Raw genomic sequence first — 15934 nt, forward strand, 5'->3', positions numbered from 1 at the left:
AAGTCCAAGATTATGGCAGGAGTCCTGTAGGGCTGCCAAAATAAATGACTCTACACTTGACGGTTGAATAATCTTCATATACTTTTGAATACTTACGAACAGTATTTATAATACATAGTCTATCATTTACTTTCTCACAATTCTGGAAGCTCTAAGTTCCAAACCAGTAGGTTGAATTAGCTTAGGGAGGAGGGAGGAGCAAGGTGAGTTGTGGTGATGTTAAGTTTGATACGCTTCCAAAAATACGGCCAGGCAGTACAAGCAAATGCAGACACAGTCGACCTGAGCTTGGACATGCTGGTTCAGAAGTCGTCTACACAGGAAGAGACAGAAGTAATGGAAAAGGGGAACTCTCCTAAGGAGGGCTCAGGAGTAAACTGCAATATATAGAGTTGCCTTCTGGGCCTAGAGTGATGGCTCAGCGGTTAAACCCTCAGGCTGACAGCAGAAATTCCGTGTACTATCATAAGCCTACTAATTGGGCAAAGAACTGTGAGCCAGTGAAGATGTGCCTACTCTTTTGACCCATCTTCTTTGCCGTGGCTTCCAGTCTGTGAATTCCTCCAGAGCTTCTAAACTTGTTCACCGACTAGAGATGGGTGCACGAGGCGTGGACGACCTCTGCTGGACTGCTGCTACCAGGTTTGATAGAACTAACTCCGTTTTCCTCTCCCTGTCAGCTTGTCACCCGCAATTCTTTGCTCCTTCCCCAGGAAAACTTCGATGACTCAGGTCAACTTTCACCTCCTCCCCAGCACCACATATCATACACGCTATTTACACAGACACAGACGTCCCATAAACACCTGCAGAACGAATGTTCCAACAAGAACCTCGGCCGAGTGGCCTGCTGACTTGCAACAGGATCGGGTCACCTCTAAGGCTGAGTGACCAATCCTCAAGGCGAGCAAAAACAAAAACAAAACAAAACAAATCGCGGGTGCGGAAGACAGAGTGATTTTTTTTTTCTCACAGATGACGCCCACATTCAAGAAGGTCTAAGTTCTATTCCCGCAATCCCAAGGAACGATCTCCCCTCCCCACCCCAAAAAACGCATGGTGACACGACGTGCTTGCTGAAAATGACAGGAAGAGCAGGTGGGAAATGGGGGGGGGGGGTGCCACCCAGGAGGGAGAAGCAAGAGCCTCCTTAGGGGAGGATGACGGCGACAGCATGGAGATCCCGGGGCAGCCAGAGCCACGCCGTGGGGGACGCTGGAGAGAGCCAAGGCTACTCCACAGCGAGGGCCAGCCCCTGCTGGAAGCCTGCTTCCCGGGGACACAGCCAGGGGCCCGGGCGATCCATCCTCGTACCTTGCTTGACACGGGGCTCCCTGGCGCCGGTGACGGCGGCGGCGGCGGGAGGTGGTCTTGTCCCAGGCTTCTTGCCCTGGGCCTCCCCGGCGGCGGCGGCTTCTGCAGCCTTGGCTCTCGAAGCAGACACGGCGGCCCGGACGGCCGCGGCGCCGGGTGCCTTGTGTTTCTTGTTCTTGCCGCCCATGCTGCGGCGGGTGGCCGAGGATTCCTCACCGCCCCGGGATCACACGCTTCACGATCCCAGGCTTGTGCTCCACGAGCCTGCGTCCTCCATCCGGGGCTCTCCGGCCTTAGGCTACTGTAGCTCCACGGCCATTGGTCCGCCGCACCGAGGACCCCGCCCTCTTGCCCTTTCCCCTCCCGGTACCTGTAGGGTGAGGGCGGAGGGGAGCCGGGAACCCATGGTGGCTGGCTCTGCTCTTCCTGCCTAAGCCCCTAACTGTTTGCCCACTCGTATTCGGAAAGGGTGAGAAAGGGGCAGAAGAGAACGAATCTGGGGAGAACGCCCTTCGGCTGTGCGCCTCGGCTACTTTTTGTCTCCTGCGGGCCTCCGTGGCCCCTGTCCCGGCCGTGCGGCCGCGGGGCCTCGTGGGTAGGAGGGAGATTCGGACTCGCCGTGCCGGAAGATGGCGGACGCGTTCGGGGATGAGCTCTTCAGCGTCTTCGAGGACGACTCCACCGCGGCCGGATCCAAGAAAGACAAGGAGAAGGGGAAATGGAAGGCGCCGCCAGAGTCTACGGACAAGGCCGGGTAAGAAATCCGTCTACTTTTTTTTTTCTTAATTTTTTTTCTGTCGGTGACGAGGGCGAGAAAGTTGAGTGGGCTCGGCTGGTGAAGGGGTTGGGGAAGGAAGTCGGCGAGGGAGGGAGGATGTTGGGCTGGGGAGGCCGGCTCTCTGTGTCCGCCGGCGGCCGCGGCAGCTCCGGTCTCTGTCCTTCCGGGAAAGCTTTGCTGGCCGCGTGTCTCCGCCGCGGGGTCGCCAGGGCCGTCAGGGCCGGCTCGGTCGTCACACCGATAGCTGATGGAAATCCGTGGGGAGGTGCTTGGGACGAGCAGCGCGTGGGCTGCAGGGCAAAGGCCGGAGAGACCCCCTCACCGTGCAGTGCCCACTGATGCGACCGCAGCGAGAACTAAATGAGATGACACACGGAGAGTGCTTAGCGAGTATCGGAGTCGAGCTGTAATTTGAATTTGTAAATGACCAGACCGTGAACACGCACAGGCATTGATGATGCGTGTAACCACGGGAAGGCAAGTCGTGGAGCTTTATTTAGAGCAATTATTGGGTATCTAGACCAAATCAATGCTTCTTAAAAACACGAAAGGAGATTTGTCAAACTGTGTGCTTACGGAAGTAATAATACAAGACATTCGTAGATTCAGTATCAAGTTCCGTGGATTTCCACGTGTGTGTGTGTGTGTTTTTTTAAATCTGATGCTGCTGCTTATCTTACCCAGCCAAACTGGCAATCCGTTCGCGACTGACTATTGCATCTGCATCTGTAGTGAGAGTTGCCCGGTTATTTCAGGGGTGTGTTCTTGGTTAATTGGCTGACTTGACTCCAGGCAAAGCCCGTTATGATGTTTCGGTTGTTATTTTCGTCAAGCCTTTTATTCTAGCCCATCTTTCTTTACACCCTGGCTGGGGAAATGAGCTGCCCGATCATTTAGTCTGTAGAATCTCCCACTTTGTGGGTTTATCTTCTTAACCTGTCGTTGGCTTTGGTCTTTACACCTGCAGGAATCATGGCTGGATTGCAATGTGGTCCAGCTGTGTCAGAAGGGCCCGTGTATGATGCATGTCCCTCTGCCCTTGTCAACCCACAGTGTCTGGGTTTTGCCCTCTCGGTGGGGTTAAGTACCCTCAGCCTGGTCACTTGGGAACTTTGTGCATTCAGCCTTAGCACCTGTATTCATTGCTAGTAGTTACCAGGAGGTGATTTTCTATTTTTATCATTCCTGTCTTCTTTTATTGCCTGAAATCCACCTGTTAGAAAGGAACATTGCTTGGGGCTGGCACAGCCACTCAGCTGGCTGAATCTTCTGCCTTCAGGCTTCATGTTTCTCTGCTTTTCGAAATAGCAGGGAGCTGAATCTGAAGTGGAGCAGCTGGAGTTTGAATCAAGCCACCCGCATGGCATGCTGGCACCTCAGGTCGTGGCTTTACCAACTTACTGTGCCCCAGTGCCAGGTTCTCCCCAGAAGCTTTCAGAGTGGTTAACGGGTTGCATGGCAAAATGATGAAGGTTGTGATGAGCTGGCTTTGAGGTGGCAGGATAATCCTGGCTCCCCATGTAATCGCAGGGAAAAGGTAAACCAGAGATGGCATGGTACGAATGAGCCATGGTACGTGGGTGAGCTGTGTGTGCTGCAGGAGGCAAGCAGCTGGCCGCTGCCCCAAGGCCATCAGAAAGGAGCGCAGCTCTGCTAGCGCAGCCCCTTGGTTTCAGTGCAGACCTGGCTTACTCTTCACTCAAGCTGACCTGCAAATGCCAAGTTTTCAGCTGCCAGGTTGGTTGGTGGTAATTTGTTACAGCAGCAGTAGAAAGTTGATCCAGCCAGCCACTTGTGAGCATGTTCTATGGGTTTGTGCATGTGAAGAGTATGTTGAACTTGGACTTTTTGTCTATCTGATAGTAACTGAATTTTAGTTGGCGTCGATACACGCATCTCTTGAGAGAAGGAAGGTGTTGTTTCTTGTACTCAGGTGCAATTTGTTCTCGTCATTTGTGAATTCTTCACAGCTTTTTTCCATCTGTTAGAAAATAGTCCTTTCAGTTTCAGGAGCCTTTGATGCATTAGAGATATTATTTCTCTAAATCACAAGTATTTTTTGCTGTGTTGTTTTTTACTGTTCTAAAAAGTGTTACTGTCAAAGCTGTCGCCCTTGTTGCTTTTGGAATTTTTTCATGGTTAAGAATGTTTTTTCCATTCCTGTGTTATAAAGTCATTGACTCATCTTTTCTTCTGGTAACTTGTGGTTTTAATTTTACGCACATATCTTACCCATTTTAAAGGAGTACTTTGTATTGTGTTGAATAAGTAATCCAGATAGTCTGCAATTACTTTTAGGAGTATTTGAAACAAGCTAAAAATGAGCAGAATAACAATATGTTCCTTTGTGATATAGCAGAATTTAATGCATTGCAGATTGCTATCAGATTAACTTATGTACAGTTGTCAGAACAAACTATTTCTTAGTAGTATGTGCTTCATACAGAAATCAGTAACTAGGAAGATCATAGCACTTTTTACATTCACAAGCTATGAAACACACATACGCCGTTTTCTCTTTTTGCCCAGTGTTAGATTTGCCCCTGACCAAAATGTTAGATTCGCCGACCGCCAGGGAAAGAATAACTCAGCCGAATATATGAAAAGAATTTAGATGGCCTTATTTCAGGGGACCAAGGTCACGGCTTCCCTTCCCCATGCAGCAGACAGACACAGGAAGGAGTGAGCTGCAGAGGAAGAAGAGGCAGGGAAGGGGCTTTTTGAAGTTTCCGTGACATGGAAGCCGAAACAGGAGGGAGGGGGAAGGGCGGGTTGTCGCCATGGCCCTTATTAGTGGGGGGAATATGGTTCTGTGCCCCTCATTGGTCAATGGTGGTCTCACTGCCTGAGGGGCCCACCAGAATTCTGCCATCCATTCTGGGTTTGTTTGGAGGCAAACTCCACCCTTCTCTGGTTACCATGGTAGCCATCACCCAGGTGTAGCTGAAATACTTCTGCCACCATTCAGTTCTAGCTGTAGTAGAAGTTGTATATTAATTGGTGTGCATAACTTACTTACATATTATTTGAAAAGCCAAGTTAGACGAAGAGGGAGAGAGAGAGCATCCACTGGTTCATTCCCCACCAGCCGGAACTGGACTGGTCCAAAGCCAGGAGCCACGTGCTTCTAGGTCTCCTGTGTGGTTGCAGGGGTGCAAGCATTTGGGCTGTCTTTTGCTATTTTTCCCGCAGAGAGCTGAATCAGAAATGGAGCTGCTGGATCTCCTGCTCTCACCTCTGTAGGATGCCCGCGCTGCAGGTGGCGGCTTTGCCTGCAGCTCTACTGCTCTGGCTCTGACATAGGAACTGATACTGAGAATATAGGAACTGATAATTCATTGGAAGCTGTTTACTTTTCAGAAAACGTTTGGATAGCAAATTACAATCAGAATCTACTAATAATGGGAAAAACAAGAGAGAGGCTGATTTTGATGGCACAGATGAACCCATTTTTGGAAAGAAACACAAGGTAGAAGAGTCCGTAACTGAAGACTTAAGGTAATATTTCTTTTAAAACACCAAGTTTTAGAAGTTGCTTTATATTTGATATTTTGTGAAAGTATTTACTGGATTAGAGGAATGAAGGTAGAAAATTTTTAATGTAAGCACTCATAAAAGCATGTAAATGTAGATATTAGATTTGCAGAATTGATTGATAATATCGAGAAGACTTAATTTAGTTTTGAGAAACAATTCTTCAATCCGATTCTCTAAGAAGATAGGATTCTTTTTTTAATGTTCCAAGAAGAAAGTCCTTGAAAAGATGAATAAAAGGAAATAAGCAAGCTGACATGGGGGATGGAATGTGGAAAGGAGCACTGGAAGGGATTGTTGCTGCAGGGAATAGCTGTGGATTTCAAGAATTCCTGCTAAAGAGGCAGACCTTTGAACATCTCTGACCAAAATAGCTCTGATGTTGAAAGCTACAACTCTCTAGACGTTAATACCAGTATCTCTAGTTGACATCTTTCCTGTTACATTGAGTTTTGAGTTTTTGCCTCTCCTCTCTTGTTGCCATATTATAGTTTGGCACTTCCATGAAGAGTTTGTTATTTAAAAAAAAAAAAAAAAAGAACCCCAGTTAGCTATTGTTGCAGCTACTTGCTGTTGTAAGCCAGCCAGGATTATAGAATGGTATTATTGGCTGCTTAAATATCATTGTTGTTATAACCTTTGGGTTTTATCCAAAAGGTAAACATTTAAAGCAATAATTAAATAATAAAGAATCCGGCATGGAACTTCACTTATTTTTCTTCTGTTTATCCATATTTGTGTCCTTTCAGAATCTACTCAGAGAACTGTAACCTAGGATTTTGATGAGCATGAATAGTGCTTTTGTACCTTAGAGCAGCATCTGACTAGGCTAGTTTATTTTATACTTCCTATGGTCTGTTAGTTGGAGTTGATATCCTAACAGTGTTTGTAGGCATACTCTTTATTAAATTAGTTACTGGAGCTTAGCTGACATAATTTTTTAAATAATTCACATGGCAGTCTCTTTTATTTGTAAAAAAGTGTTAACTGGTTATTTGGAATTCTCAGTATGTGGGCAATATGAAATAATCCCTGAATAGTCTTAATCATCAGGTTTCTTTCTAATTTGCAATGCTTATAATTGGGCAGCATCATTTTTTTAAAATGCAGATGAGGGACTATCTAATAATGGAAAAACCGTTTATGTTCATGTATGTTAAAGTAAATTTGTATTTTGAAGTTTGACAGACCTGATGCCCCGAGTCAAGGTTCAGTCAGTTGAAACAGTTGAAGGGTGTACACATGAGGTAAGTACGAGCATGCCCTAACTTAGGTGGAATTTTCCTTGGATTCTCTAGCATGAGGGTCAGCAAGGCATTTAGCTGTGAGACCCTTGGCGGATGTGTAGTCTAGTGGAAGAGCTAGACTGTGTGATCAAACTTAGCTGCACATACCGCCCTAGTGTTCTGCATAACTACAGTCTTGGGTGAATTTCTCAGCCTCTTTGAACATTTAGCTTTTTGATTTGTAACTTTGCAATAATGGGATGTACTTCGTGGAATGATTGTGGAAATTATGTAAGAAAATCTGATGGTACCCAGCACAGGCTAAGCATTTTGTAGTATTTACTCATTCTCATAGTCTTAAATCTTGCCACAGTATCTTTTTTGCAGGTTGCATGCATGGTTCTTTTTTGCTCTCATTAACTGATGAACTGCAGTTTCTTTGTTCTACCACAAGATGGCGTTCACTGATAACTTGTATCCATTTGGCAGTGAAAATGTGCATACATTGGGGATGTAATTTGGTTCTATTGAGTCTTGTCATCACAATGTAAACGTTAAAGCAAATTGATGCTGAAGTTAAGGGCCCCAGAGTGCATGGCTGAATCCTGGCCTTGCATGCATCTCCCATACAGTTGCTGATTTGTGTTCTGGCTGTCCCACTTCCCATTCAGCTCCCTGCTAGTGGCTTGTGAAAGCAGAAAGGGACAGCCCAAGTCTTGGGATCCTGCACCTTGCATGGGAGACCTGAAGGAAGCTCCTGGCTTCGGATTGGCTCAGCTTCAGTTGTTGCAGCTACTTGCAGAATGAATCAGCAGCTTGAAGATCTTCCGTCTCTCCTTCTCTCTAACTTTCCAATAAAAATGAATTAAAAACAAGCGCAAAAAAAAAAAAAAAGGAATAGCACTTGGTGTGTCAGGTTGTAATGCTCACTTGATCATTAGTTTGTCACTTATTGTAGACCTGATTTGTTCCAGGCTTATCTTATGTAAGATCGGAATCAACCGTCCCTGCTCTTCATAGATGCAAAGCCTCCTGTGCTCTGCACATTCACTGTCTGTCGCCTGTTCTTGGCTTTGTTATAGAGCCAGACTTTTTCATCTAAATGCTTGAGGATTACCTGAAGGTGTGTGGGTGTGTCAGCCTGGCTCCCATAGACTCTGTGCATTCCATCTTAGTTCTAGTTTAAGAGCATTCTGTTACTCTTTCTAGAGTCTCCTTTGCTCTGTTTTTTATTTTCTGAAACCTAAAAAGCTGCACAGGAGAAAAGCTTTTGAATGTTTATTACATCTCATAGACTAATTCTTTTTCTAAACTATACTGGATACATTGCCAAATTATAACTCTTAGTTCTGCTCTGTGGATTTCATTTAGAACATGACATTTCTGTTGATAGTAGGTGAATATCACATTTCTGTTTAAACTAGGCTTTGTTCAAATTCATTCCTTTTGAAACTCAACCCAGTTCATCTTGATTATAATTGAATGAAAGTTTTAGTGACACTTTCAATATTCTTTTTTTTTTTTTTTTTTAAGATTTTATTTATTTTTATTGGAAAATCAGATATACAGGGAGGAGGAGAGAGAGAGGAAGATCCTCTGTCTGATGGTTCACTCCCCAAGTGGCTGCAATGGCTGGAGCTGAGCCAATCCAAAACCAGGAGCTTCTTCCCAATCTCCTATGCGGGTGCAGGGTCCCAAGGCTTTGGGCCGTCCTCCACTGCCTTCCCAGGCCACAAGCAGGGGGCTGGATGGTAAGCAGGACCACTGGGATTAGAACTGGCGCCTGTATGGTATCCTGTGCGTTCAGGGTGAGGACCCTAACTGCTACGCTATTGCGCCGGGTCTGACACTCTCAATATTCTTAAGGCAACTAATTTCATTCAATATTTATTTATTGGAATTTTTGCTCTTTTTTTCTGTTTTTGTTTTTAAAGATGTATATATTTTAAAAGCATTACCGAGCAAGGCAGGGAGAGACAGAGATCTTCCATTTGCTGTTTCACTCCCCCAAATGGACACTTGGGCCAGTACTCAACCAGTCTAAAGCTGGGAGCCAGTAGATTCTTCTGGGTCTCCCACATGGGTACAGGGGCACACAGACTTGGACCATCCTCCACTGTTTTCTCAGACTATGAAAGGGCAGCTGGGTAAGATGTGAACAGCCAAGCCTAGAGCTGACATCCATTTGAGATGGCAGCGCCGCAGGTGGAGGATTAGCTTGTAACAACATTATACCGGCCCCTGGACCTCTGCTCTGAGAAATGATCCCTAATTTCTCTGTGTTACTTTGACCCTGTGGAATGCTTATACACTGAATGGTTAGTTTTTTTTTAAGGTTTATTTATTTTTATTGTAAAGTCAGAGAGGAAGATCTTCCATCTGATGATTCACTCCCCAAGTCACCACAACGGCTGGTGCTGTGCCAGTCAAAGCCAGGAGCCAGGAACTTCCTCCAGGTCTCCCATTCAGGTGCAGGATCCCAAGGCTTTGGGCCATCCTCCACTGCTTTCCCAGGCCACGAGCAGGGAGCTGGATGGGAAGTGAAGCAGGGTTATTGGGATTAGACCAGGCGCCTGTATGGGATCCTGGCACGTTCAGGTGAGGACTTTAGCTGCTATGCCATCGTGCCGGGCCCTAAATGGTTAGATTTCTACTGTACAGTTAAATGTATAAGCATGGCCAGTATTCACTTTTAAGTCTTGGGAATTTGATTTACTGTGAAGTTCCGTTACTGAAGAAAAATTTATTAGTAAATAGGGAATATCATTTTATTTCACATAGGTTCCTTTTATGTGGTAAGCCATTTTCTATCTGTTTGGCTTTTTGAACATTCATTAGTACCAGACTGTAATCAGTTATGAAAAACACAAAGGTAGGTTGGCTTCAATCCTTAATAAATAGCCTGTCTTTAGTGGGATAAACTTAGAAATCAGTTTTCAGTTGCATTATCGGCAGATAGATGCTAGTAGTGACAGTTTTGAGTTTGTACTTTGAGCTTCTTGAAGGCAATCATGTTGTTCTACAGTATGTAACACTGCCAGAAACACTCTAGCTCACTTGTTTGTCAAGCTACCATTGGTCATGGAATACTAAATGCACCAATTCTCAGTAAAGTGTCAAGTTTAAAACATTTTTAATTTGTCTACATTAGGTTGCACTTCCTGCAGATGAAGATTACTTACCACTCAAACCTCGAGTTGGAAAAGCTGCAAAGGTCAGTCCTTTGGGCAGTGGTTTCTATCGTTTGATGACGCTTGTCCTTAGAGTTCTTAGAACTAAATGCTCTCTCCTGAGATCGTGATGCTTGTGTGCGTTTGTACTTGTGTATGAGCGAGACAGCTAAGCAAGAATTGAATCATTGAAAACCAAGCATTGAACAGTGAGATATCATAATTGAGATAGCGATTCCTAATCTTTTTATAGAATCTTAGGAAGGTTATCAACTTTTCCTAGAGGAAAGTATGTGCAGAAGTTGTGCCTATGATTTAATAGGCTTCTAGTGAAACTCGGACAGTGTGCTTTTGTTACATGGATTTTTGAAATCCTGATAAGCCTTAAAGGGTTAGCAAATGTTTAAACTTTTTTAAAGTAGATTTCTGTAAATCAGAAAGGTTTTGTGATGGAATAAGATTGTTGTGCCTCTGTTGAATGAATGTGCTTCAGAAAATTCGTCTGGATGGAAATGTACTGATTTTAGGGTGCCTTGTGAGGCTTAATATGTGGAAAATGTTTTTTTATAAATAAATAATTTTGTTAATGTAAACATAATTAAGCAGTTAAGCAGCAGAATTAATATCTATGCTACTAATATCTCCATAAAGATTATTTTTATTCCTGTTTTTTTCTAGTGGGTGTTTTATTTTCTGAAGAGAATTATAAAGGAATGATTGTGGGGGTAGCCTCTCGGTAGGGCTTGGTATATTCATGCAAGTATTAATTTGTTTTATAGGAGTATCCATTCATTCTCGATGCTTTTCAAAGAGAAGCCATTCAGTGTGTTGATAATAACCAATCTGTTTTAGTGTCTGCACATACGTCAGCAGGAAAAACTGTGTGCGCTGAGTAAGTAGTTTCATTTTTTAAAAACTTCATTTTTTGTGTGTGATTTCTGCAAGTGATATGTTTTTAGTTGTTCCTTCTATTTTGGATGGCATTTATATTTTTTTTTCTTGCTGAACTTGCGGCACTTTAGGACCTGTAGTAAAGTGATTGATACAAGTGATTAGATGAGATATCCTTGCTTTGTCCTTGATGTTAAGGGAGAGAAACACTTTTTCTTTTTGTCATTAAGTATGATATTACCTATGGATTTTTCCTCAATGCCTTTTGCAAGTCTGAGGGAGTTCTCTTCTGCTTTTAGGTGGGCCTGATTTTTGTCTATAATTTATGTATATAAAATATTTACATCCTGAGCTTGTCAAATGTCTTTCCTGCATCTAGTGAAGGGATTTTTATCTTTTTGTCCTGCTAGTGTGATAGTGATTGCTTTTCAAATGACAAGCCATATTCAGATAGACTGCCTAGTCTTAATGTATTATCTTATTATTATCATTATATGCAATTTATAAATTTTTCAAAAACTACTTGTTTGAAAGAATTACAGAGAGATCTTCTATCTGTTGGCTGATTCCCTAAATAGTAATAGAAGCAAAAGAAGCTGGGAATCCCACACATTTTTGATAGGAATATAAAATAGTAGTCACTTGGAAAATAATAGTTTCTTCAAGAGTTAAGTACGTGGTTGTCATAAAATCCAGATATTCCTTTCCTAGGAGTCTGTCAAGAAAAAAAAAAAACATGTACTCAAAGGTTAATGCATTTGTATCAGTACTTCAGTAGTCAGAAAACATGCTCACGGTTTCTTGACCTAGAGATATGAGTGAGTTTGCGTATACACAATGGATACCTGAGTGGATAGAGATCTGTAAAACTGGTGAGGGGTGGAGGACATTGGAGTTAGAAGTTAAGATGTCACTTTCCTCTAAAAGCACCTCCCTCATTCCGTTGGAGAGCCACATTTAAACAGGTGTATTTCAAGAAGTTTAGAGAACCGTGTGTGTGGGTATGGGTGGTGGTTGTGGTAGTTCAGACATTGGTTGGCAGGCCCAGTTCTGTATGAGGATTCCAGCTTTGAGTCCAGCTCCAAGTTCCAGCTGCCACATGGTTGTCCTCATCAGATGCTCAGGAATGTCAGTGACCCTGGTAAAAAATTCTGTTTATGCCTTTGTTGCCTGGAGCTTGAGGGCAGGTGTCAGCAGATATGTGATTTCCTCTACTGAAAATCGGTCTCCTTTCATGGGAAAAATTATGGCCGGAATTCAGATAAACACACAAACACAGTGTACCAAACATAATATAAATTTATTTTTCTTTCAAATAAATTATCTAGAGAATTACTAAGAGAAGGAAAATTGGAACAAATTTGGCAAGTTTTTATTTTTTTCCAAATATTTTTTTCTTCTGATTCTTATTTTCTAGTTTTCACTGGGATGTTTAAGGTGTGCTGCAGATTTCATGAGTGAGTGTCAGTCTTGTTAAAAAAAAAATTAAGATTTTTATGTATTGATTGAAAAGCAGAATTACAGAGAAAGAGTTTACTCCCCAAATGGCCACAATGGCCAGTACCAGGCCAGACCAAGCCAGGAGCCAGGAGCATCTTCCTGGTCCTCCAAGTGTGTGCAGGCGTTCAAGCACTTGGATCATCCTCTGCTGTTTCCCTAGGCACGTTAGCAGGGAGCTGGGTCAGAAGTGGAGCAGCCAGGACTCAAACTGATACCCAAATGGGATGACGGCATCTCAGACAATAACTTGCCTTTTTATGCTACAAGCTGTTTTTCTTTTAATCTTCTATTGTGTATTGAGAAGTGGATATTCTAATATATTTGTAGAACTTCTGTACTTTTTTCTTCCATATGTTACTCTTAAAATTCACATTGAATTTTTTTATAGTGTTTATTTTATTGTTTTGGTGGCTAAGTGGAGCATTATGTTTATTTCCCAGAGTAGATTATAATAAACATGTCGTGATCAGGAATTTTATCTTTAACCAGAAAGATCTTCCACAGTGTAAAACTTAATTCTGATTCCATTGTCTATTTAAGTACTTAGCTGAGTATCCTTTAACAATGTACCATATTACTACAGGTTATTAAAAGACGTGCAAGAAATGTTTTGCAAGTAGAATTTCACTATAATTTTTGGTCAAGTGATTTAATAACTATTACATATGGGGAGAAATATATGTAGATTAACAAAAAACTCAGGACCTGGGGGAACACTTCATTTTCATGCTTTCCTTATAGTTTATAATATGTTTGTGTAACCTGACAGAGTCTAAACTCCTGAAGGCACATTTGTAGAGCCAAAGGTGTTTTTTTCTTTTTTTTTTTTTAAGATCTATTTATTTATTGGAAAGTCACATATACAGAGAGGAGGAGAGACAGGAAGATCTTCCGTGCCATGATTCACTCCCCAAGTGAGCGCAATGGCCGATGCTATGCCAATCCAAAGCCAGGATCCAGGAACTTCTTCCGGGTATCCCACACGGGTGCAGGGTTCCAAGCCTTTGGGTCATCCTTGACTGCTTTCTCAGGCCACAAGCAGGGAGCTGGATGGGAAGTGGAGCTGCAGGGATAAGAATCAGTGCCCATATGGGATCCTGGCGTGTTCAAGGCGAGGACGTTAGCTGCTAAGCCACGCTGCCGGGCCCCCGAGCCAAAGGTGTTTTACTTGTAGAAAACAGGGTGGGTTGGTGCAGGTATCTTAGTGTAGGGAGTTAAGGTACCACTCATGGGGCCCAGCTCGATGGTGTAGTGGTTAAGGTCCTCGCCTTGCACGCCCGGGATCCCATATGGGCGCCAGTTCTAATCCTGGCAGCCCCTCTTCCCATCCAGCTCCCTGTCTGTGGCCCGGGAAAGCAGTCGAGGACGGCCCAAAGCTTTGGGACCCTGCACCCACTTCGGAGGCCCGGACGAGGCTCCTGGCTTCGGATTGGCTCAGCTCCAGCCATTGCGGCTGCTTGGGGAGTGAATCATTGGACGGAAGATCTTCCTCTCTGTCTCTCCTCTTCTCTGTATATCCGCCTTTCCAATAAAAATAAATCTTTAAAAAAACAAAAAGGGTACCACTCATAAAGCCAGCATCCCGTATCAGATTGTAAATTCTAATCTCTGCTGTCCATCTGCGCATCCATCTTCCTGCTCATGTCCATGGGAAGGTATTGGAAGATGGCCCAAGTGTTTATATCCTTGCCACTCACTGAGAGACCTGATGGAGATCTGGGCTTCAGCATGGCCCAGCCCTGACTGGGGTGCATTTTGGGGATGAACCAGTTAGATAGAAGATGTCACTGTTGGTCTGTTCCTTTCTGATACTTCGCATTTTGAATAAATAAATCTTAAAATAACTTATTTTTTAAAGAAAACTTAACAACTAACCATTCATTTGTTAGTATGAGTAATTAAGTAACTCCAGGTGACGACAGTTAAAATGTTGTTTATTTAGATCTGCATTTTGTATTTATAATAATTATAGTATAGTAGTTTGTAGTAATAGGATAATTTACAAATGTTATGCAAAGTCCATTTAAGATTGTAATTAAGACAACTCTGGATATGATTTATGTATTAGTAGAACTTCTAAAATCATGGAAGTTAATGTTTCACAATGATTTTTAATTGTCATTCACATGTTTAGATATGCTATAGCACTAGCCTTGAGGGAGAAACAGCGTGTGATATTTACTAGCCCGATCAAGGCTCTGAGCAACCAGAAATACCGCGAAATGTATGAAGAATTTCAAGATGTTGGTCTGATGACTGGAGACGTTACTATTAATCCTACAGCATCTTGTCTTGTTATGACCACAGAGGTAATTTATGTAGTGTCATTTAACTTTGTCTTTATCCGTTTAGCAAACACATATCATGTTTTTATTGTTTTCTGTTAACAGACAAGGCGGTGCTTTATTTTCTTGAAATATCAATTTTCTTGAAATATCTATTTCCTGAAATAGATGTCATAAAATGTATCAGTAAGTTTAAATATATTCCTAAATTGAAAGTATTTGTTATTTGTCTTACAGTATAGATGCATTTTTTATTCAAGTGTTTTTAAGAGCTTGCTACTTCATTTATGTGAAAATATTGTATACAGAGTGTAAGGATTTGATACATGGGTATAAGTAGTGAATCCATATTCTTTTTCTTTTATGTATTTATTCAAGTAAACTCTTTTCAAACACAGTGCTGTATTAAGTATAACTAATTTGCATAATTATACTTAAGTTTTGTGTGAATGGTCAGCACCTTAAGTTTTGGGCATGACCCCTGTACTAAATGCTTTTTTACTGGTTCAATTGTACCCTGGTGTTTTGCAAAGATGTGAGGCGACAGAGAGCATAGCCAGCAGCATTATTCACTTTTCACCTGCTCTTCAGGTTGAAGTTTACTATCGGTTCTCCGAACTTTGTTTTGTGGAAGACTCCCAGAATCGAGATGATTGACAGTGTACCTATTGTGAAAAAGATGAGACCAAAAAAAATTTTTTTAAAGGGAGTGGGCAGTATAGGACTGTCTAGGGATTTGGATAGTTGATGGAAAGGCTTTCTAGTCCAGATACATGGGGCGCAGAGGATGACAGTTCTCTTCAGGATTGTAGGGTTGATGAGTCACTTACTTTGGTTTCATCAGAAGGAGTGTATTACTTGATTTATGGGATGTTGTGAAGATACATAACTCCTGAGCAATTTAATAGTTTTATTTAATAAAGAACACCTCAGATTCCTTGATACAAATTTTTTAAATGTAACTATTAAATCCTATGTGAACATTTTGCTAAATTTCTTCTATTTATTTTTTAGATTTTGCGAAGTATGCTGTACAGAGGATCTGAAGTTATGCGAGAAGTTGCTTGGGTAATATTTGATGAAATTCATTATATGAGAGATTCAGGTATGTTCTACCATGTTGAGATATGCATCATGAATTTCTCTTAAGAATTGGCATTAGGAATTTTGGACAAGAAGTTGTTATATTTGTCTTATAGTTTTCATGTGGCTGAAGGTCTAATAAAATACTGCCTT

The 15934-nt window shown here is 42.5% G+C and overlaps 2 protein-coding genes across 5 annotated transcripts in view; one reads left to right on the forward strand and one right to left on the reverse strand.

The window, feature by feature from the left end:
• Positions 1-1587, reverse strand: part of DHX29 (DExH-box helicase 29) — a 34884-nt gene extending 33297 nt beyond the window's left edge. For both annotated transcript variants that reach the window (XM_040977539.1, XM_040977538.1), the window contains exon 1: positions 1315-1587. In XM_040977539.1, coding sequence (XP_040833473.1) covers positions 1315-1501 — 187 coding nt within the window. In that variant the 5' untranslated portion in view covers positions 1502-1587. The remainder of the gene's footprint in view (positions 1-1314) is intronic.
• Positions 1-15934, forward strand: part of MTREX (Mtr4 exosome RNA helicase) — a 79294-nt gene that overhangs the window by 1552 nt on the left and 61808 nt on the right. The window contains exons 3-9 of one of the 3 annotated variants that reach the window (XM_040977541.1): positions 1944-2068; positions 5453-5590; positions 6807-6873; positions 10004-10066; positions 10802-10914; positions 14548-14722; positions 15713-15803. In XM_040977541.1, coding sequence (XP_040833475.1) covers positions 1944-2068; positions 5453-5590; positions 6807-6873; positions 10004-10066; positions 10802-10914; positions 14548-14722; positions 15713-15803 — 772 coding nt within the window. Of the gene's footprint in view, positions 1-1729; positions 2069-5452; positions 5591-6806; positions 6874-10003; positions 10067-10801; positions 10915-14547; positions 14723-15712; positions 15804-15934 lie in introns of those variants that run through there. The other 2 variants (XM_040977540.1, XM_040977542.1) reach the window with 2 other exon arrangements.

The sequence above is a fragment of the Ochotona curzoniae genome, unplaced genomic scaffold (genome assembly GCF_017591425.1).
Source record: "Ochotona curzoniae isolate NIBS_2020 unplaced genomic scaffold, NIBS_Ocur_1.0 contig_2754, whole genome shotgun sequence".
Classification (NCBI taxonomy): domain Eukaryota; kingdom Metazoa; phylum Chordata; class Mammalia; order Lagomorpha; family Ochotonidae; genus Ochotona; species Ochotona curzoniae.